This window comes from Rattus norvegicus, chromosome 2 (assembly GCF_036323735.1).
Source record: "Rattus norvegicus strain BN/NHsdMcwi chromosome 2, GRCr8, whole genome shotgun sequence".
Taxonomy (NCBI): Eukaryota; Metazoa; Chordata; class Mammalia; order Rodentia; family Muridae; genus Rattus; species Rattus norvegicus.
The window spans coordinates 185,455,969-185,482,596 of NC_086020.1; the positions used below are offsets into that span (position 1 = coordinate 185,455,969).

The following is a 26,628-nucleotide window of genomic DNA, read 5'->3' on the forward strand; positions in this document are numbered from 1 at the left end:
AGGACCTGGCAGGCAAACACTCATGCCTATGAAACTTAAGAAAATTGACTGGGGTGAAGAGAAGTTCTCATCCCCAAATGCCAATGCAAGAGTGATGTCACTGTAGGGAGAGTCTTGGTCTCTTTAAGAGCCCAGTCATGTTATGTGCACATGTGTTTGTTTGTTTTGTCCCAGTCGTTGGGTGAGAGGCTGCTTCACAGGTGACGATGACTCGCCTCCTGCACTAGCAGTGGTGTAATAACTGTCGATGGTTTAACTCTGGGGACTGGAGAAATGAGCGAGCTCGAGGGGCCGAAGGCAGTGGCTGCTTCCAGTTGCTGTTGCTGTGGTTTGAGGAGAAAGGGGTGGAGATATCCTGATGATGAAGACTGGACTTGCCCCCAAGGATCCCCTATAATCAGCAGGAAACAGTCAAGAGATCTCTGTGTCCTTTCCCCTCTTGGAAGGGATTGGGATGGAAGAGGGTTGGGAGGGAGGTAGAGGTTTGAAACACAATAAAAAAGTAAAAAGAAAACAAGCCAAGATGTCACAACAGCTTGCTATCACTAATGAAAGAGCAGGGAACCAGACCCTCCTGGGTTTACAGGAGAGTACGTCCTCCAATTATCTGCCCCAGCTACAGGAATTCCTAAGGTTTTCCTTCCCTGGCTCTGTAACTTGACCCTTACGTTGTTGTTAAGTTTTTCCTTTGTGAGTGTGAGAGGCCATAGTGGCTGTGGAAATTGGTTCAGATTGGCTCTGCCACCTGCCCTGGAGTCCCTGGGCTGTGAGGCCTGGTGGGAGCCTGCCCTGCAGCCACATGGCTGGCCTGTGAAGTTACTGTCTTAGTCATCAGAAAGGGCCGCAACGCATCCGCCCGCCTGACCGGAGATGCCAGAACTATGTTCCCTGCCAAGCTAAGCACGTGTGGTATAACCATGAGAAGATGGCAGGATCCAGATTGTGGATTTTGATATTTTATTTTACTTTTTCTTCTTTTTTTCTTTTTCTTTCTCCTTCCTTCCTTCTTTTTTTTTTTTTTTTTTTAAGATGGGGTTTCTCCCAGTAGCCCAGGCTGTCCTGGAATACTCTCTGTCCTTAAACTCACAGAGATCTGATTGCCTCTGCCTCTCAATTCCTGGGATTAAAGTGTGTGCCACCATGCCTGGCACAGTTCTTTGATATTTCATATAATTTAAAACTGTTGGAGAATTAAAAACAAAAGAACCTGTAATTCATTCAGCAGACTGACCACCAAGCTTCAAGTCTGAGCGAGCTGGACAGCGGCTGATGCCTGAGTGAGGGCTGCATGTGTGGCGGGTCCTGAGGTGGTGGGCTGTGACCGCATCCACAGAAACGGAATGAGGTGCAGTGGAAAGGGGAACAAAGGGACTCAAACCCTGGACCTTCACCCTGTCCTTACTCTGTCCCTAATCCTAATGGATTTCATCATTGTGGTGTTAAAATTCTTGTAAGGCTGAGGCGGCTCAGCAGGGAAAGGTGCTGCTGCCCAGCCTGATGACCGAGTTTGCTCCCCAGAGCCTACATGGTGGAAGGACAAAGCTACCTTTTGCGATCTGTCTTCTGACTTCACATGTGCTTCTGCATGTTCCACTCCCTCCAGAAAATAAATGTTAAATTTTTTTTTAAAACCTCCTTTAAGGTTTACAAAAATTTTGACAACAGTAGATTAATTCATTGTGCTTGGCACAGCCTACTACAGTTCCCTTATTTATTTGTTCTCTTCCATTGCCTGGGCCAGACCCAGGCCCTAACAGAACGTGATGTCACCCACTCCCAGGCATCCGCGCAGCCCTCGTTGGCAGCAGGCTACAGAGCATGCCTCCTCACAAGCTGAGCGTGCTGAGGGGACTATGCTGCTCCTGGGCTGTGTGCCACCGCACTGTCCATCGGCAGATAATGGCAGAAAAGGACAGACTGAAGCGCACAGGCTTGACAGCCTCAAGTGTGAAGCTGGCTAAAGGCTTGGCAGTATCTACGGTTCCAGCACTCCAGAGCCGAGCCAGGCAAGCCGCTCACTACAAGCCTAAGGCCAGCTTAAACGGCACAGTGAAAATCTGTCTCAAGTGAACAGATCTCCCCAAAACTTTACGTTTTATTATTTATTACTGCTTTTTGACACAGGGTCTTCTGTAGCAGAGGCTGGACACAAACGTGGCATGTGGCCAGCCTGACCTTGCACTCTGGTTCTTCTGCTGCCATCAGCAGTTACAGTGTTGAACTGTAACTATGCACTTCCATAGCCTCAGGTTCCCAATTCCAAATGGCCAACAATGCTTTGCATTAATTCTTTGAAAACCACTACTTTAACCATAATGTGATGTGCTTTTAAAAACTGCCTGTAGTGTTTTACTCGTGTATCTGTATGCTATTCTCACAGCAAACATCTAAGTTAGTGAATTAGCGCTGACGATAAACAGGTCTAACTTTATGAAGTAACTCAACATTTCTGCAGAAGTATACTTTTTATGTAATGAATTTCATTTCCCCCTGGTCTTTCATTATAATCTCAGAGATTATGGCAAGCACCAACTTATTATCTTTTCCCTTAAATCCAGCCTCGTTTGCCCCGTCTTGTGACCAGGGACCTAGACCCCATAAAGAACTTCTTGTCAGCTGGTAAGGAATTCATCAATGCAAAAGGTGCAGCTGCCAGGCTGGGGAATGCAGATTGGATGGTATTGTGCTGCCTCCCTAGAACACTTGAAGCCCTGGTTTCTATTCCCAGCAGGGAGGGACATACGCCTGTAAACCCAGCATTCAGGACATAGAGGCTGGAGGGTCAGAAGTTCAAGGTCATCTTTGGTTATACAAGTTGCAGGTGAGCCCAGGCGAAATGAGACTCCCTTAAAAAGAAAAAGGAACATATACATATATGCATATTTACTTACATGTATAACTATGTTTATGGGGGAAGAACAGTTTGTTGAATACATTGCAAGACAGCAGTGGGCTGGAGAGTAGCCAGAGTACAGGCTGCAGCCTGTTGGTAATTCTTTTGTAGGTAGAGTGTGCTCACGGGGAAGGCAGCGGTCAGCCTTGGTTGCTGTTACCCAGAAGTGGCCAATTGGTTCTCCTGAACTAGGAGCTGGAGTACCCTGATTAGGCTGGCCTCCTTTTATTTGTTTTTGTTTTCCCAAACAGGCTTTCTCTGTGTAGACCCGGCCATCCTGGAGCTCTCTCTGTATTCCAGGCTGGCCTCCAACTCAAGAGATCTGCCTGACTCTGCCTCCCAAGTGCTGGGATTAAAGGCGTGTGCCGATCTTTTTAGTGTGAGGCCATTCTGGTCTACATAGTAGGTTCCAGGACAGCCAGGGCTATGTAGAGATCCTGTCTAGGGAAAAGGAAGGTCAAAAAAATGAACTGAAAAAAAAGTTGGTGGTGCACACCTTTGCTCACAGAATTTGGAAGGCAGCGGCAGTGAAGGGCCCCTTAGTTCCAGAACAGTCAGGGTTATGCAGAGTGAAGCCCTGTTTCAACAACAAAGATAACTTATGAGATTACATATGAAGCTCACTGTTGGTTTCTGGTTGGGTATCACAGTGTCACCTCCTCTCCTGGCCTCCAGCTCATGGCTTTGCTGATTCAGTCCTATGCTCCAGCCCTCATTGGTATTAAGTTATTTTTGAAGTCCTGAAATCAACTGTGACACTGAAATAAGATTCTCAGGCCTGTTATGATGGCTACAACTACAATCCCACCACTTGGGAGGGAGAAGCAGGGAGATCAAGTGCTCAAGACTTTGACGCCAGCCCGGGCTGCATACAAAATAGTCTATAAATTAGTGTACTTTGGGGAACATAAAGGAACATCTCAAAAAACAACAACAAAACAAAACAAAAGCACAAGTCAACTACCTCATAAAACAAGCTGTTCTATCCCCATGTTAGGGATCAGTGAACAAGACTTAGACGACTTAGTGTTCTCCAGTCTGCCAGGTCTTTGCTGCTGTTGTTGTTTTATTTTATTTTTCTTGATGTTTTGGTTGTAAGCTACACTCTAAGGGCTGAGCTATCTCTCCAGTCCTGTGGGGGTTTTTTCTTTTTACAAGATTGTATTCATTTTTATTTATGTGTGTATGTGTGTGTACATGCCTGCCTACATGGGTTTATGTGCATCCTGTGTGCCTGCAGAGGTTAAAAGAGAGCATTAGATTGCCTGGAACTAGAGTTGCAGGGAGTTCAGAAAACAATGAAGGGCGCTGGGGCCAAAATCCAGACCCTCTGCAGGAGCAGGAAATGCTCTCAGGCACCGAGCCATCTCTTTAGCCCCCTTGTAGTCCTGACCTTAGAAGTCTGTTTATGTTTATGTATATGCCTTTATTTGCCATTCTGCCTCTCAAAAGTAATGTATTTAAGAACCTTCCTTTGATACACAACTTGCCTGGGAGTATAGTTAATCTCTTTTCTCCTTAGGTAGGCAAGTGCTCTAAGAGTGAGCTACATTCCCAGCTCAGTTATTTATTTTTATTCATTTGCTTTTACACATTTTCTATCTCTTTACTGGAGACAGGCTCTCATTATAGAGTTCAGGCTGGCCTGGAACTTCTGGTAGTCTTACTGCCGTAGTTTTCTGAATGCTGGGAGTACAGAAATATGTTACCACACACTTTACTATTTATTTAGTTTGTTTTTGTTTTTGTTTTGTTTGAAATAGGGCCTGAAAACACGCAGGTGTCAACTGACTGACATTAAGTACTTTCTCTGCTTTAAATAAAGTAAGTACACACATGCAACATTTATCCCAAACCTAGAAATCTCAGTGATGAGGGCTAAAGTTGGCCAGTTTAAACCACATCATGAGACAGAATCGAACAAAAACTACACACACACACACACACACACACACACACACACACACACACACTCTCTCTCTCTCTCTCTCTCTCTCTCTCTCTCTCTCTCTCATATAACATATATGCTCGAGAACAAATGGAGTTTGGGTTTTTTGTTTTGAGACAGGGTTTCTCACTCTGTATTGTCTGCCTCTCCCTCCTAAGTGCTGGGATCAAAGGGATGAGACACCACCACCTGGCTTACAAACTAAGTTTACTCTAATTAAATAATCACATGTACCTCTTTTATATTAATATTTCAACAGCCACTAATTTTTATTTTTATTTTGTTACTGTTTTAAACTAAGAATATTTAATTATTTCCCTCAACAAACCACACTTAGATACTGTCGTATCTTCATTTTAGGGTCAGATACAGCTTTTTTTCCCCTTAAATTAACCTTGAACCTCTGAGGATGACCTCGAACTTTGGATTTTCCAGCTCCTACCTTCTTTGTGTTAGGTCACAGCTATGTGCTGCTGTTCTGTGGTAATGCAGGTGAAGCCGGGCTTGTGCATGCTGGACAAGGGCTTTACTAAGCAGATTATAGCTGAGCCCAAAGCATAGCCTTTGGTTGTTGCTTGTTTGGCCGCTGTTTTATTTAGTAGACCAGGCTGGCCTGGAACTGAGAGATGCACCTCGTTCTGCTTCCCGGGTGCCGAGATTAAAGGTGCACAGCGAGTCACAAGATTTTTTAGACAGGCTGAAATTGTAAATGTCAGCCTTAGGCTCCTGAGCCTCCCTCACCCACCTTCTGGACTGCTGGAATTACAGGTATGTGGCACCAAGCCTGGCAAGGCATAACATTTTCTTTATTTAAAAAAATTTCTTTTGGGGTCACAACTTTTTGACAGATAAATCTGTAGAATATTCTGTCTTTAACAGTGCTCATTTTTACTCCCTTGATTATAATTCCCTACCATCCTCCCTTTTTAAGAAAGAAAAATGTCTTGGCTTTTAAAGTTTTTATAAATTTGTCTGTGGTGGTTCATAGCTGTAATCCCAACAATTAAGAGGCTGAGGCAGGAAGAGTGCTATGAGTTCAAGGCCAGCATTAACTGTAGAATTAGCCTTCCTGCAATACAGTGAAACCCTCTCTTAGATAAACCAAAGAAAGAGCAAACAGAAAAAGAAGGGCTGTGGACATAGCTCAGGTGTGGGAAAGGCCCTAGGTTCAATGTCTACATTGAAAAACAAGAGTTTGAGGAATGCTTTACTTTTAATTTTTATGGTTTTAGAGATGTAGTCTATGGCCTTATACATGAAGCAAGTGTTCTATCTCAGAGCTTTAATCCCAGCATTTTAGGGGAATTTTTTTTTATAAGAGTGGTTATCAGACAGAATACCCATTTATGCCTAGGAAACTCGGACTCTGCTCATCTTTAAGCTAAAATGGATGCCTCATTATCAGAACACTACCTGAGGTTGCTTTGGTGTTGTTGGCTGAAGAAACAAAGCTAGCGAGGTTAACGACCTCTCCAGAGGTGAAGATGAACGGAGCAGTCACAGCCACAGGGTTAGCCACCGGGTTGGCTCTCTCGGGGTTAGTGTTCACCTGATTCTGCATTGCTTCCTGCCAAACAAACCAGGTTATTTCCAAGTCAGTCACTTCACTTTAGCCATACAGTCACTGAACGCCACAGCCCCTCCCCTGCTCTCCCGCAGCTCCATCAAGCAGAACTAGTCTGGCATACTGTGTCCAGGGAGCTAAGGTTCTCACTAAGACTACAGCTTCTCTCAAACTGAAGCAGCTCATGCTAGCTTGCTTCTCCAAGCTTGTTTCTAAGTGAGAAAGCAAAAGTGTGTTATTCACAATGCCTTCGACATGCTTCACTTAACTGCTCTGCATTTTAACTTGAAAAAAAAAAAAAAGAATGGAAGGATCTGGTCTGCATAGTCTAAAAGTAATTTGTAGCTCTAATATCCTGTGATCAATTACCTTCAAGACAAGATGCTAGCAGGAGATCCCTGCAGAGCAAGATACTCTCTAGAGCTTTGTCCTACAACATGTTCCATTCTGCCACTGAAGAAATCCCTAAGAGAACATATAACAAGCAGATACATGAGTAGCAGATTTTGAAGTCTAGTTCCATATGCTACACTCCTGCTTCCAAGGATGTCTGCTCAATTTGGTGAAAAGATGCTTATCTCTTATTTTTAATTTCAGAAGTTTTCTACAAACATGATAGCTACCAAAAAGTCCAGTTATAAAAGGACTTTGAACAATAACTCAAACTTGAGGAGAATAACCAGTCTTTGTAAAACCAGCTGTCATGAAAAGCAAACAAACCCCAAAAATGCACAAGCAGCCATTTTCATATGTAATTATCCCCTTGACTAAGAGCTTCAATTGAAACAGATTATTCATCTTCCTGGTCCTGTTAAATTCTTCCTTCAGCCTGCTATTTCTAACCTCCAGCAGCTTCCTTGCGGAAGCTCTCACGGGTAGGCTAGGCTGGCCCAACGGAAGCAGTCACGTGCTGCTTAGTGCTGCGTCTCCTGCCAGTGCATCTCTAGTTACTATTTTAAGCAATCACACCAATCCTGAACTTAAGTCTCTAAATCCAGATGTGCTGCTTCAAACCTGTGTTCCCAGCACTCTAGAAACTGAGATAGGAGAATCACCTTGAATTTGAGGCATTTCAGAGCAAGTGCCACATGAAGCAGAACCACACAGCAGGATCATCTTTCAACTCCCGCTCAAAACAAAACACCAAAAAAACCCCACTTCAGTCTGGGGTAGTGGTACACAGCTTTAATCCCAGCACTCAGAAGGTAGAGGCATGTGAACCTCAGTAAATTTAAGGACAGCCAGATCTACAAAGCTACTTCTAGGAAAACTAGGGCTACACAGAGAGACCAGATTAAAAATATGCAAAACAAAACAAAGAAAGCTTCTACTATGTTCCCACTGCCTGCAGAAACCACCGTCTCACTAGCTGCTTGCTAGCTGCACGGCACTAGCCACATAAGCAGCTCACATGCAGACAGACCCAGCCTCCCTGCCAAGCATCTGCCGTCCCCAAAAGGGGACAACTACCTTTTTAAAAATAATTTTTTTAACATTTCCTGTTCTTTCACATATTTGTTTTTTCTGTGTACTTTTTCTAGCATGGAATTTTTTAAATTTATTTGTTTAAAGATTTATTTATTTATTATACATAAGTACAGTGTAGCTGTCTTCAGACACACCAGAAGAGAGCATCAGATCTCATTACAGATGGTTGTGAGCCACCATGTGGTTGCTGGGAATTGAACTCAGGACCTCTGGAAGAGCAGTCACTGCTCTTAGCCGCTGAGCCATCTCTCCAGCCTGGAATTTTTTTCTTGATAATGAATATGATAACATCACTTTTCTTTGTGTGTGTGTGGAGGGTTATGCATGTCAGGGGCAGAGAATAAACGGCAAGAGTCAGTCTCTTTTCCTTCTACCATGTGGTCCAGAAAAGTCAGCCTAGGTCATTGCACTTGACAGGTCCTTTACCTGAGCCAGTACACTGACCTGATTTATTATTGTTACTATTGGACTGGATTATTAATATTTTAGACTGGATTTCTCTGTGTGGCTCTAGATGTTTGGGGACTCAGTATAGAGACTGAGGTGGTATAAAATTCAGAGGTCCACCTACCTCTGCCTCCTGAGTGCTGGGATTAAAGGTGTGCGCGCCCACACTTGGCTCTGCATGGCTTTAGCTGGTGTGCATGTGCACACAGAGGTGAGAAGGTAGAGGAAAGCTGTTAGTGTCAGCCCTCACTCTCTAGCACGTGGGTTCCAGGGAATGACCCCAGGCCGTCAGGCTTGGCAGCAAATGTCTTTACCCGCTAAGCCACCTCACTGGTCCCTAAATTTAATTTGTTTTTGTTTGTCTTTATTTCTTGAAACCGGGTTTCTCTGTGTAGCCCTGGCTGTCCTGGAATTTACTCTGTAGACCAGGCTGGCCACGACCTCAGAGCTCTCCCTCATCTACCTTCCTCGGGTTGGGATCAAGGCACGTGCTACCACCACCCACTGAGTTTGAACTCTGAATTCTTATACCGCCATCTCCAAATGGTGAGATTCTATGCATGTGCCACATTGCCTAGAGAGAGAGAGAGAGAGTGTGTGTGTGTGTGTGTGTGTGTGTGCATTTGTGTGCATGTGCAGCCAGAAGACAATCTGAGTCTGATGCTATCTCCATTGTTTTTCTGAAATAGGGTCTCTCACTGGTCTAGAGTTTATCAAGTAGACAAGGGTGGTTGATAGCAAGCTCCGGGGAGCCATCTGTCTCTGCTTCCCACATGTTTCCACAGCTAGTTTAAAATATGTTTGTTGAGTGTGTAGTGTGCTAGTGTTCCATGGCACACATGTGCATGAACGCTAAGGCATGTTCCTCTGATTTGTAACATCCCTCTACATCGGAACATCTGCTCCAGAAAGGAGCAGGCTGAGCAGCCTTTGGTGCAAACAGGAGGTAAGCATAAGCCCACACCTCAGAGAAGAGCACCTGCCTGGAGATCCTTGAGGGCACTAACAGCAAAGGGAGCAAAGAGTCGTGGGGGAGGGGCCCTGAGCAGGAGGAAGAAGGACTCCTGAGCTGGACTGCAGAGCTGCCTGAAAGCTTGGCAGCTCTCAGAACCAGAGAAGGTCTGTGGGCTTCTGCTCTGCAGTGCCAGCACTGAGAACTCCCACAATGTTGTTTTCTAATCACTGAATGATTAAGGACTTTATAGAATCCTACTTAAACCAACCAAGCCTAAGTGCAGGCCGACTGGAGAGGCTAGCTTTAGCTTGGCTTCCTAGTGAGACCGTCTCAAAGCAAGGGCAGTGCATATGTGTGAGTCCAGCATATGTGAGGCAGGAAGATCACGAGTCTTCTCTCGCTACACTCAGAATTTGACATCACCCTAGGCTACTTGAGATTCTGTCCTAACTGAAAAAAAAATTAATGAGAGAGGTACCACTACACAGTCACATGATCAAGACATGCTAGAATTTAATAAAATGGGGGAAAATTCTGTTTTACTTCAACTCCCTCAAAATAATCTATAAATTAGTGTACTTTGGGGAACATAAAGGAACATACCTGAAGCATGACCAAAATCTCAGTATTGTTTTTCTCCAGTGCTATGTCAAAGGCAGACTTGTCAAATTTGCTGAAAGCATGGACATCAGCCCCATATTTGATGAGTAACTCGACAACATCTCGGTGGCGGTGCTCCGTGGCCCAGTGCAGAGCTGTCATCTGTAGCATGTCTTTGGCGTTCACATCCGCGCCACTCTGTTGTAAGAAAGCAACTGTTCAATACGTGTAAGATCCCGTTACCAAACAGAGATTTGCAGAGACATTTAAGGTCAGTTCTCACTCAAGGACTATCAGGGGAGAGGCATTTCTCAAGTCCTTCTGAATGCTGAGGCATTATGCTTTCAATGAGTGGGTCTGCTAAGGACAGCACTGGGAAATGCTCACAGATGGTTGAGGAAGGGGAAGGAACAGATTTTGTTGCATTTATTAGCAGAAAGCTGAGTAGGACCTGAAAAAAATAGGCTTAAGTATAGAGAACACCTACAGAAAAGGGACAAAGAAAAATCAATAAAGTGGGGTTGGGGATTTAGCTCAGTGGTAGAGCGCTTGCCTAGGAAGCGCAAGGCCCTGGGTTCGGTCCCCAGCTCCGAAAAAAAGAACCAAAAAAAAAAAAAAAATCAATAAAGTCTGTTTAGCCTTTTAAAAAAATTGGAAAACAGGGGTTGGGGATTTAGCTCAGCGGTAGAGCACTTGCCTAGCAAGCGCAAGGCCCTGGGTTCAGTCCCCAGCTCCAAAAAAAAAGAAAAAAAAAATTGGAAAACAAAATCATCTCCATGATGATTCCTGAAACATGGCTTCCATGAGTAACATAAATAATACGTAAATAGGGCTGGAGAGATGGCTCAGTGGTTAAGAGCACTGACTGCTCTTCCAGAGGTCCTGAGTTCAAATCCCACCAACCACATGGTGGCTCACAACCATCTGTAATAGGATTCAATGCCCTCTTCTGACATATGTGAAGATAGCCACAGTGTACTTATATATAATAAATAAATAAATTCTTTAAATAAATAAATAAGTAAACTTGCAACTCAGTGACCACCTACACTAAGTCTTTCCAGACCACTTTCCTACCATTATTTAAGAAAAAAAATGGGGGGCAGCAAAGAAACATCTGTCTTACAGCATAGTCCAACCACTATTCTTTTGTTTGCTTTGTCTTTCAAGACAGGGTTTTTCTGTGTCGCCTTGGCTGTCCTGAAACTTGAGCCATAGACCAGGCTGACCTAGAACTCACACAGGTCCACCTGCTTCTGCCTCCCGGTGCTGGGATTTATTAAAGGTGTGTGCCACTACCGCCAGGCTCCCACCATTATTCTTGTTTTACCCTAACAAGTAGTTCCACAATGTGAGCATGTCCATCAGCTGCAGCCATATGCAAAGGGGTCCTGTCCACTTTGGTCCGGGCATCCCTGCTAACGCCAGCTCGAAGGAGCACTTCTGCTGTGGAATAGTGACCATACTGGGCTGCAAGGTGAAGTGGTGAGGTTCCAAGCTGTGGAAAGATAACACTCACTGAGTCCTACCATGTGAAGAACTGTATCATTTCTGGGCAGAGACATAGGAACAACAAAGGAATCATACAGTAGTCATTCTTTCTTTTCTTTTTTTCTTTTTCTTTTTTTTTTTTTTCGGAGCTGGGGACCGAACCCAGGGCCTTGCGCTCCCTAGGCAAGCACTCTACCGCTGAGCTAAATCCCCAACCCCACAGTAGTCATTCTTGGAGAAAGAATCTTCCTGAGCAGATAGACTGAAAAAAGATAGACTCTAAGAATTAATACACTGGGGTTGCAGAGAGCCCCAGTGGGTAAGAGCACTGATTTTGAGCATCCATGCTGGTGATCCATAGCTGCTGTGACCCAACATCCAAACTTCTAAGAGCATCTGGGCTCACATGCACATACCCCATGCAGTCATACTCAGATACACATCATTAAACATAATAAAATAAATAAAATGAATGTTTATGGGAAGGTAAAGGGGCCATAGATTAAATAGCTGGGAAGCATAATGATTCTAAGTGAGATAGAGCTACTGAATAAAACTCACTAGAAGACAGGATTTTTAAAGCCTGGCTCACAAGATGGTTTTTTCATTTATTTATTTATTTATTTATTTATTTATTTATTTATTTATTTATCATTTTTTTCTTTCTTTCTTTCTTTATTTATCATTTTTTTCTTTTATTGGAAGTTTTTAATTTGCATTTTAAATGTTATCCCCTTTCCCAGTTTCCTCTCCAGAAACCCAATATCCAATCCCCCTTGCTTCTATGAGGTTGTTCCCCCTCCCCACCCACCCACCCCTCCCTGCTCTGGCATTTCCCTACATTGGGGTATCAAGCCTTCACAGGACCAAAGGCTTCTCCTCCCATTGGTACACAACAAGGTCATCCTCTGCTACATCTGCAGCTGGAACCATAGGTCCATTCCTATGTTTTCTTGGGACAGTGATTTAGTCCCTGGAAGCTCTAGTTGGTTGATATTGTTGTTCTTATGGGGTTTCAAACCCCTCCAGCTCCTTCAGTCCTTTCTCTAAATTCTCCTTTGGGAACCCTGTTCTCAGTTCAATCTTCCTTTCTTTTAAGTATCAAAAAGAATATTGAGGGATTTAGATCAGTGGTAGAGCGCTTGCCTAGGAAGCGCAAGGCCCTGGGTTCGGTCCCCAGCTCCAAAAAAAAGAACCAAAAAAAAAAAGAATATTGAGGTGGGCGAGGTGGCCCTTGCTTAATTTTAAGTCCTAGCACTTGGGAAGCAGAAGCGGGCAGAACTATGTGAGACAGAGGCCCAGGACACCCAGGGCTTATTGAGAGATCCTGTCTCAAAACAAACAATAAAGGAACCAGTAGGACCCTGAAGTTATGAGGTATTCATATCACAACAGTAATCACTCCATCGTCAAAATTATAACACCAGGGGGTTGAGGATTTGGCTCAGTGGTAGAGCGCTTGCCTAGCAAGCACAAGGCCCTGGGTTCGGTCCCCAGCTCCGAAAAAAAGAAAAGAAAAAAAAATTATAACACCAGTCAATGCTCAGGAAATCTGAATGCTAAGGTGTCCCACATTATTACACAGACCTAAATCTTCTGAAGCACTTTGGTCTGCAAGCTGGCTAACAGGTTCGTTATCTCAAAAAAAATTTATTTATTTATTTATTTATTTATTTTTTTTTTTGGTTTTTCAAGACAGGGTTTTTCTTTTCTATGTAGCACTGGATGTCCTGAAACTTGCTCTCAGACCAGGCTGGCCTCTCAAACTCAGTGCTTGGATAAAAGATGCATACCATTCCGCCTGGTATCTATACTATTTATTTGCATATGTGTGTGTATGCATGTATACACAGGTATATGTATATGAAGGTCACTTTTAGAAATTTATTTCTTTGGTTTTTTTTTGGCAAAGGGTCTCATTATATAGCTTTAGCTTGCTATATAGACCAAGTTGGCCTCCAACTCAAAGAGGTCTTCCTGCCCCTGCCTCCCAAGTTCAAGGGCTAAAGGCATGAACTATCATATCTGCAAACAAAAATATCAAAAGTAAAAGGGAAAACTCCCAAGTTTTTAAAAGCTACAATTACTACCTATAGATTCACAGACTCTTCAAATTGAAAACCAACAGGGAACCTATACACTAAGGTGAAACAAATCTTTTCTTTCAGAAGGAATGACAAAGGAACTGAAGAGAGCGACTGGTCACGGCACACTGGGGAAACCACTGGGCCACTGGCTAAGCTTACCCAGTCTGTGGTAAACGGAGCCCCATTTGCCATCAGTGTCCTCACTTCATCGTCTTGGCCTTTCCTTGCAGCTTCTAGCAGCCTCTTCCCCAAGTCCACCAGAGACATCTTTATGCATAGAGACAGAAGTTTCCAGGTAGCTGCAATTCAAACACAAGAAAAGCCGGTGTCTGTTATTATGTTTTCTGGCTTTGTGTTGGTTTTATCTAAGACATGGTGGTTTTGCCATGCTGTCTAGGTTGGCCTAGAACTCACTATGTAGCCTGTGAAAGCATGAAACTCAAAAATCTTGCTTCCTTTACCTTCCAGATGCTCATACCCAGTGAAATATGTTTCCAAGATGCTTTTGGGCTGGAGAGATGGCTCAGCAGTTAAGAGTACTGACTGGGGGCTGGAGAGATGGCTCAGTGGTTAAGAGCCCCGACTGCTCTTCCAAAGGTCCTGAGTTCAATTCCCAGCAACCACATGGTGGCTCACAACCATCTGTAAAGAGATATGATGCCCTCCTCTGGTGTGTCTGAAGACAGCTACAGTGTACTTATATATAATAAATGAGTAAATCTTAAAAAAAAAAAAAAAAAAGAGTACTGACTGCTTTTCTAGAGGCCCTGAGTTCCATTCCCAGCAACTAAATGGTGGCTCACAACCATCTGTAATGGGATCCGATGCCCTCTTCTGGTGTGTCTGAAGACAGCTACAGTGTACTACTCATATACACAAATCATATAAATAAATCTTTTTTAAAAAAGAAGCTTTTGTTTGTGGGACTGGAGCTCATGCAGCCTACACTGACTGTGAACTTCTCATCTTCTTGACTCCACCACCCAAGTGCTCGGATTACAAGTTAGTGTCACCATATCTGGCTCCCTCCTGCCTGCAACCCCCTTTTTTTATTCTGAGGCAGTATCTAGCTAAATTTGCCAGGCTGGTCCAAAACTCACTCCACAGCTTAGGTAGACCTAGAATTTGTGATCTTCCTGGATCATCTTCCCAAGTAACTAGGATTATAGATTCTCATCATCAGACCCAGTGGTAGAAGATAACGTTAAAGAATACAGTTCAAAACAGGCACCTGATTTCTAGGCAAGGCACAGGGTACTTATTTGTAAAAATGTTGCTTGAAGGAAATTATGAGTTAATCATTCCTCCATGAGCTAGTCCTGTAACACATGAATGGATTCTCTGAGCAGACCATGACTGTTTCTCTGGCTGAGAACCTGTATAGGGTAGGTAAACTCCCCACTGGTTCAAAACTGACCAATTCCAATGAAGGCTTCCTCAGTCTCAATCGAATTCCTCCACAAGACATAAAGGCCACCAGACAGGGCCTGTGAGGTGGCTCAGCAGGGAAAGGTGCTCTCTATGAAAGCTGGATGGCTTGTGTGCTATCCCCAGAACTCCAGGTACAAGAGAACTGATTCTGACCCTAAGTTGTCCTCTGACCTCTGACACATACATCATACACAAACAACAACAGTACAATTAAAAAGAACACTGGGCAGGGCACATGCAAGTGCTCCTCTCTGGGAACCTCTCCCACTCTTGGGAGTTCGCATTTCCCCTACTAAGCAGTATCTTTTCTAAACTGAACTGCAAGTGTTAATCTTTTTGTTTTCTAGCTATGGTGAGATGATGTAATGCCTATCAAAGTTTACAGACAGCAACATTTTTCCTTTTCCTTTTAGGCACAAACTCCTGCAACTCAAGCTGGCCATTAACTCACTGTGTAGCTGAGGATGACCTTCAACTCTTGACCCTCCTGCCTTCACTTCTCAGATACTGAGAACTAAGGCAAGCGACATCACAGCCAGCATGGCCAATGACTTGCTTAGGACAGCATCAAAAGTGTGGTTTATACACTTATAACCTTACAGGAGTCCATTTAATCCAAACTATTTTTTACTATAATGCTAAGGCATCATTTGACTTTATTTTTTAGCAGTTGCAATCTTAGTGAAAATACTATGGAGGCATAACTCCTGTTGCCTTTGCCCAAATCAAATTGTGATGAGGTAAGCTTACTATAATCATTGCTATGTGCTTTGGGGGGGCCGTGGGGTGGGGTGGGATAAGTTCTACTTAAGAAAATCCTTGCCCTGCAAGAAGGAATGTACCTGTAATGCCAGCACTTAGGAGTGGAGGCAGCAGATGAGAAGCACAAAGCCACTGTCAGCTACACAGTAAGTTCGAGACAGGCCTGGGCTAGTCTCAATTTCTTTTCTCTTTTCTCGTTCTCTCTTCCTGCCCGTGTGTGTGTGTGTGTGTGTGTGTGTGTGTGTGTGTGTGTGTGTGTGTGTGTGTGTGTGTTGGTCAGCGAACAACTTGCAAAAACTGGCTCTCTACTGTCGAGGAACTGAACTCAGGTCATCAGGCTTGGCAGAAGTTACCCATGAGCTACCTTGCCAGTCTAACAATCTGAGTTTCATCCTAGGAGCCGCATGGTAGGAGAGAAGTAACTCCAGAAAGGAGTCCTCAGAGTTCTCATAAACCACTCCTCCAATAAATTAATACAAAATTCAAAGTAGGGTCTTGTGACAAAGGCCTATAATCTCTGTATTTCTGGTTTCTAGGAGGATGAAATACAAAGATTCCAAGTTGGAGACCAACTAGGCAATATCCTAAGACCCCCATCTCAAATTGAGGGCTGGAGAGATGGCTCAGCGGTTAAGAGCACTGACTGCTCTTCCAGAGGTCCTGAGTTCAAATCCCAGCAACCACATGGTGGCTCACAACCATCTGGAATGAGATCTGATGCCCTCTTCTGGTGTGTCTGAAGACAGCTACAGTGTGCTCATATATAATAAATAAATTAATTAAAAGAAAAAAAAAAAACCAAGGACTGCTTAGCATGCACAAAGCCCTGGGTTTGAGCCAAGCGTGGAGGTGCAAAAGTTCAACACCCGTCTGGGCTATAATATGAATTCAAGAATAGTTTGGGTAGGGGTTGGGGATTTAGCTCAGTGGTAGAGTGCTCGCCTGGGTTCGGTCCTCAGCTCCGAAAAAAAAAAAAAAAAAAAAAAAAGAATAGCTTGGATAATTTAGTGAGACTTGCCTCAAACTAAAGAATAGTAAAAATAACAGCTATGTGCAAGGCTCTAGGTTCAAGTCCCAGCACAGCCAAGAATAAAACCATGACAGAAAATTATACATAGTAAAAACATTATTTTAATATAGCTTCGGATTTCTCTTTTCAACTAATTTTATTAATTTTAAAACCACTTGTATTTATGAGTATTTTTACCTGAATGTAATAGCTTCTGAAGGTCAGAAAAGGGCATCAGATCCCCTGGCACTGAATTTATAGGTGGTTATGAGCTGCCGTGTGGGTCCTCAAGAAGAGCACCCAATACTATTAACTGCTGAGCCACCTCTCCGAGCCCTTCCAACTATTCTCCCCTCCCCCCAACGCAGAGGACAAAACCCAGGGTCTTACCGGGTAACTAAATTATCAATCTTGCAACTAACTTTTAAGAAATTACCACATATCTTGTGAGCGATGTAATACAATGGCAGAGTGCTTGTCTAGCATGCATGAGGCTGAATGGACCACAGAAAAATTACCACTTGCCAAGCTTTGGTACAGCATCAAAGAATACCTGCCATCATCTAAAAAGGCTATTAAAAAACTAGGTGTGGCCAGGCCTGCTGTCTCATGCCTGTAATCCCTGTGTAACTATCACAGAAATTCTCAAAACGTTGTGTCTCTCTCCTCTATCAGATTACTGGGACAACGAACTTCAAGTAATTCTCAGGTGTCAGGCAGAAAGAGTTGTCACCTCAGGAAGAGATCACAGTTCTGATTTGTCTGGCCACCTTGTAGGAGACTGGAGCCAATGATGGCGGTTAGGGCCACAGCTTACCCAGGAGTGGTTAGTCAGTTACACATACACACTTTATATGGACCTAAAACTCATGTTACATCAGAACCCCAAAGCAGACCCAGGCGGTCACTGGCTCTGTTTCCAGTGTAGCCACATGAATCAGTCCTTTTCTGATTTTCATTATTAATGGCACATTTAATTGACATATCTGATGATGGGGCACCAAGCCTCATCAATTTTGGCAAGAAATGGCTAGGAGAAAAGTCAGCCACTCATTCCCTATGAAGAGGACAGACTGAATGATACCAAGTAGCTGCTGGGGTCACTTTAGTCCAGAGACGTCTTTGAGACAGAACTCTCTACAAACCTCTGGCTCTCCTGAAAATATGAAGACAAGGCAGGTTTAGAACTCAGAGATCTGCCTGCCTCTGCCTCCGGAGCGCTTGGCATGTGTCAAGGTGCCCAACTGGGGCTTTTATCTTCCATGCTCTCATCTGCAGTGCTGGTTGTCTTTACCTCTATCTGATGAAGCGCGGGAATGAGTGTCTGGACTTAGTATTGGGCTCTTGCGAAAGCCTGGTCCTTGGAAATTTTCTGCTGTAGGTTTTTTGTGTAGTTCTAAGTTGTTTCAATTCCATACTGCTTTTAAGATAGGAGCCTAGTCAAATGTGTGTGTGTGTGTGTGTGTGTGTGTGTGTGTGTGTGTGTGTGTGTGTGTGTGTCTGCATATATATCTGTGCACCACGTGTGTGTGCCTGGTACCAAAAGAGGCAAAGTGGCACTGGATCCCTTGGCACTAGAGTCACAGTTGTGAGCACCATGTGGGTGCTGTATCTCAAACCCTGATCCTCTTGCCCAACAGATAGTGCTCTTAACCACCAAACCACCTGTCCAGCCCCAAGCCTTGGCATTTTGAAAGCTCATTTGAAGGAATCTGGAGTTTGGCTGAGGGATCTGGAAATCTACGCACGATGGTTAAAGCATGTCCGTCTTTCATGGCTCTCCCGTTTGAGACAGAGCAGCAAGCACGCTGAGAACTCTATTGTGATTTGTGTAACCATGGAAAATATTGTTTGTACTATCTTAATGGCCCTTTGGGGAAATTCTAGATGACTAAATCTTTTGTAAACTCATCAGTTTCTAGAGCATTATGGGGCACAACTTAATCTATGTGCAGAGTTCCTGAGCTATAACTGAGTAGCATGGCCCTGGCTACTTCATTTTTCCATTTTTCTTCGAAGTTACTGTGGGCTAAAATTATTATTTCTGACATGCTTGCTTTAAGAGGTGTGTATACGTGATATGAATGTGAATGTCTAAGGGCAGATTTTGAAACTGCTTCCCCAGCTTTTATTTTATTTTCATTCCTTTGAAAAGTAAACTTAAAGCCAGCCATAGAAGTAGGGATGAGAGGACTCCTCCACCTCCACAGGTTCTCACTGTGTAGCCCTGGCGAGCCTGGAACATACTATGTAGACTAGGCTGGCCTTGAAATCACAAAACTTCACCTGCCCATTTTAAGAAATTAAGTTTTTTCAGTCCCCAGCTCCAAGAAAAAGAACCAAAAAAAAAAAAAAAAAAAGAAATTAAGTTTTACTTCTTTATGTCAAGAGTACGTGAAAGGGGGTTGGGGATTTGGCTCAGTGGTAGAGCGCTTGCCTAGGAAGCGCAAGGCCCTGGGTTCGGTCCCCAGCTCCGAAAAAAAGAACCAAAAAAAAAAAAAAAAGAGTACGTGAAAGATACCTGAAAGCACATCAAAAACAAACAAACAACAACAAAAACCCCTGGGCTGGAGGGATGGCTCAGAGGTTAAGAGCACCGCCTGTTCTTCCAGAGATCCTGAGTTCTATTCCCAGCAACCACGATGACTCACAACCATCTGTAATGAGATCTGATGCCCTCTTCTGGTGTGTCTGAAGACAGCGACAGTGAACTCACATACATAAAATAAATAACTAAAGCTATTTCTTTATTTATGTATTTATTTATTTATGTATTTCTTTATTTATGTATTTATTTGAGACAGGGTCTCCTGTAATCCACACTAGATCCGGATTCCCCTGCCTTTAGCTCCCAAGTGCTGGGATTATAGTTGTGTACACCACACTCCATTTATGTGGTACTGAGGACTGAATCCACAGCTTTGTGCATGCTAGGCAAAGCACTCTGCCATCCTGCATCCTTAGCCTCATAAAAGCCCTTTGTATTACCCATTGGTGGTGGCACTTGCCTTTAATCCTAGCACTTGGGGAGGCTGAGGCAGACAGATCTCTGAATTCGAGGTCAGCCTGGTCTACAGAGTGAGTTCCAGAACAGCCAGGGCTGTTACACAGAAAAACCCTATCTTGAAAGAAAACAAACAAACAAAAAAACAAACAAACAAAAAAAACCAAAACACAAAATCTTATATGTTGATGGAAATGCCTCTAAGTAACGCACATAAAATTTTTTTTTTCTTTTCTTTTTCTTGGAGCTGGGGACCGAACCCAGGGCCTTGAGCTTGCTAGGCAAGCGCTCTACCACTGAGCTAAATCCCCAACCCCATAAAAATTCTTTTTAACGGGTGATAGTGGCACTCGTCTTTAATTCCAGCACCCAGGAAGCTGAGGCAGGTGGATCTCTTATATGAGTTGGAGACCAGCCTGGTCTATAGACCAAGTTCCATAATGGTCAAGGCTACACAGAGTCCCTGTCTTGAAACTGCCCCCACAAAATAAATAAACAAATAAAATAATCCTTTTGTGGGATTATTGCTATGTTTCCTTTTTCAGAACTATTTCATCTTTTTACATCTATTTTTTCTGTATATATGTGTATATGTCTATGTGTTTGTGCGTGTGTATCTATGTGTGTCTCTGTGTGGGCACACATAGTGGAGGTCAGAACAACTTGCTGAAGTCAGTTCTCTCCTGCCACCGTATGGGTCCCAGGACTGAACTCAGATCTTCAGGTTTGCCTGCAAGCATTTTTTCTTGGAGCTTCTCCTTAGCTCATAAATTTCCCTTTATGAAGGAAAATACAGGAGGTAAAGTCCCTACAGTCAGTAACAATAACCATCCGCATCAGCTTACTCTTTACGTAATAGAAGAGGTCTGCGCATGACATCCGCTGTATGCTTGTGTTGCACAAGACAGACTCTATTATCTTGATTTTAAAAAAAGGATGGTTAAATTTTAAAATAAGTTAATTGCATAGAAAAATGAATTTGTTGGTGGTCTTTATAAACAGAGTCTCTCTATTATCTATCTTTGGCTGTCTTGGAACTCTCTGTAGACCAGACTGGCCTTGAATTTACAGAGATCCACCTGCTTCTGCCTCTTGAGTGCTGGGATTAAAGTTGTGCTCCACTATGCCAGGCTCTCAGAAAATTTCTAAACTGCTTTTGCTTGTAAATTTAAAATGTAAATGTAAACCATGTATTTTAGAATTGGCTTGTACATAGAGCTGCTTTTGCATGGTTTCTGGGCTTGGATCCCTATGGAACATATATTCTCTTACGGTTGAAATGGGCTAATTAGCCTATTTCTATCGCTATTAGCCTAATTGCTAATAAGAAATGCATTTCGTTGTAATGTTATAGGGGCGGATTATCTTTTTAACATTTATTCTTAAAATTGTGTGTTCGTGGTATGGGTGGGTGTGTGCTCTTGGAGGCTAGAAGGGGGAGTCAGTCTCCTGAAACTGCAGTTATAGATAGATTTGGGTCACCCTATTTGGTTGCTAGAAACCAAAATCAGTACATGCTCTTAACCACTGACCGGTCTCTTCAATCCAGAAAGTAGATATTTCAATATCCAACTAAGTATATATGGACATTATAAAATTAACAAGATCTTATACCTTAGTGAGCTGCTAACGCTTGGGGACCAGCAAGATGGTTCAGCATGTAAATGACCTTGCCACCAGGTCTGACAACTAGAGCTCTATTCCGAGCAGGCACCTCCACCTGAATACTGTGGGCAAGTACACTCCCACCCCCAAATCCACCTACTAATTAATTTTTCTCAAGGTGCTAATGCGACGGCTCACAGTTGAACATATGCACTGCTCTCTCGGAACTCCAGTTTGGAGCCTGGAACTCCAATGGCATGGACCAGACACCTCTTCTCAGCTCTGCAGGTACTGCTCACAAAGCACACACCAACACAGACACATGCACATGATTAAACCTGAAGTGCGCAGTAGGACTAGGGGGATGGTTTGGAGATGAAGAGCAGTTGCTGCACTTGTAGATGACCCAGGTTCAATTCCCAGCACACACATTAGGTGTCTTACAACCCCTAGGAGCTGGAACTGTGAAGCCCTCTTTGTGGTGTCCATGAGCACTGCACACAGTGTGTATATGCACAGGCAGAGAAAGGTGGGTCTGTGTCTAGGCCACACAGCTACACAGTGAAATCTGGTCTTAAAATAACTTGTATTTGTTTTTTTGTTTTGAGACAAGGTTTCTTTTTTTTTTTTTTTTTGACTTTTCATTTTATTTATTCATTTACGACTCTGACGACTACCCCAACTTCCTAGGAAGTTTCCTCTCGATGTTGCTGATGTAACACAGTATAAGGGCTGCAAGTCTCATGAGACATAAGGACCACAATTTCTGACTGCAAACCATGATGCTGGGTAATGTTTGAATGAAAACATTTGATATGGATGGTCAGATGAAAGATACCAAAATGTCAGAGACAAGGTTTCTTTGTACAGCCCTAGCTGTTATGGAACTGAATGTGTAGACCAAGCTGGCTTTGTACTCAGAGATCAGCCTGCCTCGGCACAGACATGCACCTTTTGATGCCGGCCTTTTTTTTTCCTTTTTCTTTTCTTTACAGATTTATATTATTTTGGGGTTGGTGAAATAGCTTAGTGGTTAGAAGCACTGACTGCTCTTCTAGTCAGTGAACTCGTCTGAGTTCAATTCCCAGCAACCATATGATGGCTCATGACCATCTGTAATGGGATCTGAAGCCCTCTTCTGGTGTGTCTGAAGACAGTGACAGTGTACTCACATACATTAAATAAATCTTTTTAAAAAATTCTCTACTAAAAAAAGGTTTAGGAGCTCTGGAAGAGCAGTCAGTGCTCTTAACCACTAAGCCATGGCTCCGGCCTCTCCCCCAACCCCTTCCCCTCAGCTTTATTCTTTTTTTTTTTTTTTTTTTTTTTTTAGATTTATTCATTTATTATATATAAGTACACTGTAGCTGTCTTCAGATACACCAGAAGAGGGCATCAGATCTCTTTATAGATGGTTGTGAGCCACCATGTGGTTGCTGGGAATTGAACTCATGACCTCTGGAAGAGCAGTCGGGTGCTCTTAACCGCTGAGCCATCTCTCCAGCCCCAGCTTTATTCTTTAAAAAGGAAAAATATCTTGCCTGTGGGCAGAGGCAGGGAACCTCTGAGTTCAAGGCCAGCCTGGACTAATCCAAGGCAGGCACTGCTACACTGAGAAGCCTTGTCTCAAAAACAACAACAATCTTAACAAAAACTCAGAGTTCCTTTAAGTTTCTATTTATGTCTTTTTAATGATCACTTTGCAAGCAACTATTCTAAGGTAATTTTAGTACATTTAATACTCCATGTATTTATGACTAAAATATGTCAAATGCAACATTTTCTTCAAATGTAGACATTTGAAGAATTAAATACATGCAAATTTAGAACATGCAAGGCAACCATTAAGTGTTCTCTATTATGTAATCTACATTATATCTGGACTGTCAACTTGTAGGATAGCCAATGAAACTCTTTTGCCATTTCTGGGATTCTTTTGGTTTCGCTTATAAGGTCAAAGTTTCATAGGCAGCCCTTGATAGCCTTGAATTTAGAGATCTCCTGCCTCTACTCTCTAAGTGCTGGGACTAAGGAAGGCCACCAAACCTAGCTCATTTCTGGTATTTTTAGCCAGTACTATTTACTGGCAGAAAAGAAGGTTCGGTGGGTAAAAGCGACCCAGCCTGGTGGAACTGAGTTCGATCTCTTGACTCCCTGTGGTAGACGAGACTGGACTTAGGAAAACTGTTCTTTGGCTTACACACACACACACCACAGTTATGAATGCACTCACACCCAGAAGCACACAAATAAATAAAACCAATACTGTTTGGGGATGGAGAGGTGACTCAGTAGTTATGAGTACTGGGTACTCTTCCAGAGGTTCTGAGTTCAATTCCCAAAAAACCACATGACTCAAAATGGCTCACACCCATTTATAATGGGGTCTGATGCTTTCTTCTGACATCATGCAGGTGTACACGCAGAAAGAGCACTCATACGGAAACATGCCATTTGAGTAATCCTGCTCTTTGAAACCTGGGTCTCCACTATTGGCCCCATAATTGAAAAAATGAGTCTGTAACTCCTACTACATTTGTGAAGGTCTAATGTTTGATTTTGTTGATGCGGTAGGGCTAGGAAATTAAAGATCCTAAATTTTGCTTAATGGGCAAAAGCTGAGCTGACATACAGAGATTTCTGTACAGTTCTTCTGTGAAATGATGCTAAGTGTTGCTGTCTCTTCTACATCGTAAAGGTACTCACGTGACTGCTGTATTTCTAAAGTGCACGGTTCAGGGGATACCTACTGGGGACCCAAGCTGGCAGGGCCCTAACCTAGAACTGTTAGTGGTGCTTCCTGTTCCCAGGCCTGGGTTCACGTGCTAATTGTACTGATGAGTTAGTCCCTTAAAAAAGATAATTAGATGTGCCCTACCACTGTGCACTCCAAGCAGCGCCTCCTAATAATGAAAAGGTGTTGGACACTGATCTCTCATGGAGCACCCTATAAACAATGCTTAACTTTCAAGCTGCTTTTCATTAACTTTTTGTTCTTGTTGATTGTGTTTCTATGAAGCTTTTTAATTGTTGGCTGTTAACATTCTGTAGAAATACAACAGAAGACAGAGAGCAGCATTTCTGAGATGCTGGGACTTCTCCAACCCACAGAAGAAATAGAACTCAAACACAAAAACAGGCTCCAGGCAGGCCTGACCTAAAAGCCACTCCTTTTATACCTCATGCTTAAATGTGGTTCTGAAGGTTTTATTGGTTACTAACTCTAGACATGTCATTCTTCCAACATGAGATCAGGTCAGACCAATGTGGACAGATTGTCATGTGACGAGAGATAGTTGAGATGAAAGCAACAGATATTTCAAAGCTGTCTTCAGAAAAAACTCTTTAGAAACAAGCATGAGGGGGAAGTATCACAATGAAAGTGAAGTCATCTGGGCATGACAGACATCTGCCTATAATCTCAGCACTCTGGGAAACTGAATCAGGATGATGGTGACCTGGAGGTTGGCCCAAGTGTCACAAGACCATGTTTCAAACCACAAGGGAGTGAAGTTACTTGTGCTGGACCTTCTAAAAGTAACCAATGCCAAGAGCTGTGGGAAAACAGTCCTCATATTTGGTTACTTGACAGGAACGTGTCTTCTAACCTTGGTTCCTATTTATATTCTGATAAAAATTATCTCCTAGAAATTTGTTTTTTTTGGTTTTGGTTTTTTTTTTTTGTGGCTCTCCTTTCCTGCTGCCCTGTCACTCCTGATTTAACCTATAACATCTACATAAATTAAAATGCATTTGTAAGATGACAATTTTTGGGAACAGTGATATATGCATATATATGTATATATATATGTGTGTGTGTATATGTATGTGTGTATGTATATATATATGGCTTTAGCAGGTGAAGATATCTGCTGCCGACCTGATGTCCTGAGTTGGATCCCCAGTTCCCACATCCTCTAAGTTGTCCTCTGATCTCCACATGCATGAAAGTCATGGTGTGTATGTGCGCATGCACACACAGACAAAAGAAAAATTTTTAAGTAAAATAAGAGCATTATGGGGAGACTGGTGGGTCATTCTTCTCCCTCCCCATACATAAAGGCTGGTAGAACCCTAAGACCAGAGAATAACACAGGCGATTTAAATTAATTAATTAGGGGTTGGAGAGATGGCTCAGTGGTTGAGAGCACTGACTGCTCTTCCAGAGGTCCCGAGTTCAAATCCCAGCAACCACATGGTGGCTCACAACCATCTGTAATGAGATCTGATACCCTCTTCTGGTGTCTGAAGACAAATACAGTACTTTCATATAGTAAGTAAATCTTTTTTTTTTTTTTTTTTTGGTTCTTTCTTTCGGAGCTGGGGATCGAACCCAGGGCCTTGCGCTTCCTAGGCAAGCGCTCTACCACTGAGCTAAATCCCCAACCCCAGTAAGTAAATCTTGAAAAAAAAAATAGTTTGTGTGTGTTTCTGTGCGTATTCACTCAAATTGAGTATGTGGAGGCCACAGGACAACCTGCAGGAGTTGGTTCTTTCCTTCTACTCTGTGGACTTTAAGTATCAAACTCAAGGCTCTCAGGCTTGCTGGCCTCATTGGCTACGGTACACTTGCCCAACCAAGACAACCCCAGCGCTCTGAATACTACAGAGGGAAGTGTTCTCCCTTACTGGATATGCATCACATAAACTCCACATGAAAGCTGCTCTAATTTGTATCCTAAGAGTTTTTTTTTTTTTTTTTTTTTGGTTCTTTTTTTCGGAGCTGGGGACCGAACCCAGGGCTTTGCGCTTCCTAGGCAAGCGCTCTACCACTGAGCTAAATCCCCAACCCCCCTAAGAGTTTTTAAAATCCTCTTCCTGGTCGCTCTGTGCTGCGTTGAGTCCAGGGCAATGGGCGTGCTAGACTCACCCTTGCCTCTGAGCTACGCTCCCAACCCTGCCTCCTAGGAATCTGAGGGTGAATAAAATACAAAATGAGACCAGGAGACTTTTCTGGGTCAAGTAGCACAGGCTGGCCTTGAATATCTGGATCTTACTATCTCCTCTTTTCAAGTACTGAGTGCTTACTTAGTTTTAAGAAGTTTCAAGAAATATTTTAATAACCATGGAGAGCCTGAGCACTTGACAAAGCAGCCCACTACCAAAGAATAATAACTTTTGTTTATAATTTGGGTGTGGGGGCTAGAGAGATGGCTTAGTGGTTATGAGCACTGACTGCTCCTCTTAGAGGTCCTGATTTCAAATCCCAGCAACCACATGGTGGCTCACAATCATCTATAATGAGATCTGATGCCCTCTTCTGGTGTGTCTGAACACAGCTGCAGTGTACTTATATAATAAATAAATAAATACATCTTTAAAAAAATAATTTGGGTGTGGTGGT

The 26,628-nt window shown here is 43.1% G+C and overlaps 1 protein-coding gene across 3 annotated transcripts in view; it reads right to left on the minus strand.

The window, feature by feature from the left end:
• The window catches only part of Gabpb2 (GA binding protein transcription factor subunit beta 2), a 39,892-nt gene that overhangs the window by 11,660 nt on the left and 1,604 nt on the right, over window positions 1-26,628 (minus strand). For all 3 annotated transcript variants that reach the window (XR_005501120.2, XM_006232936.4, XM_227439.9), the window contains exons 2-5: window positions 13,633-13,772; window positions 11,226-11,393; window positions 9,899-10,093; window positions 6,255-6,408 (exon numbers count right to left, since the gene is read on the minus strand). Coding sequence is in view for 2 of the 3 variants with exons in the window: in XM_006232936.4 (XP_006232998.1) it covers window positions 6,255-6,408; window positions 9,899-10,093; window positions 11,226-11,393; window positions 13,633-13,740 (625 nt within the window). In the remaining variant the exon portion in view is untranslated. The remainder of the gene's footprint in view (window positions 1-6,254; window positions 6,409-9,898; window positions 10,094-11,225; window positions 11,394-13,632; window positions 13,773-26,628) is intronic.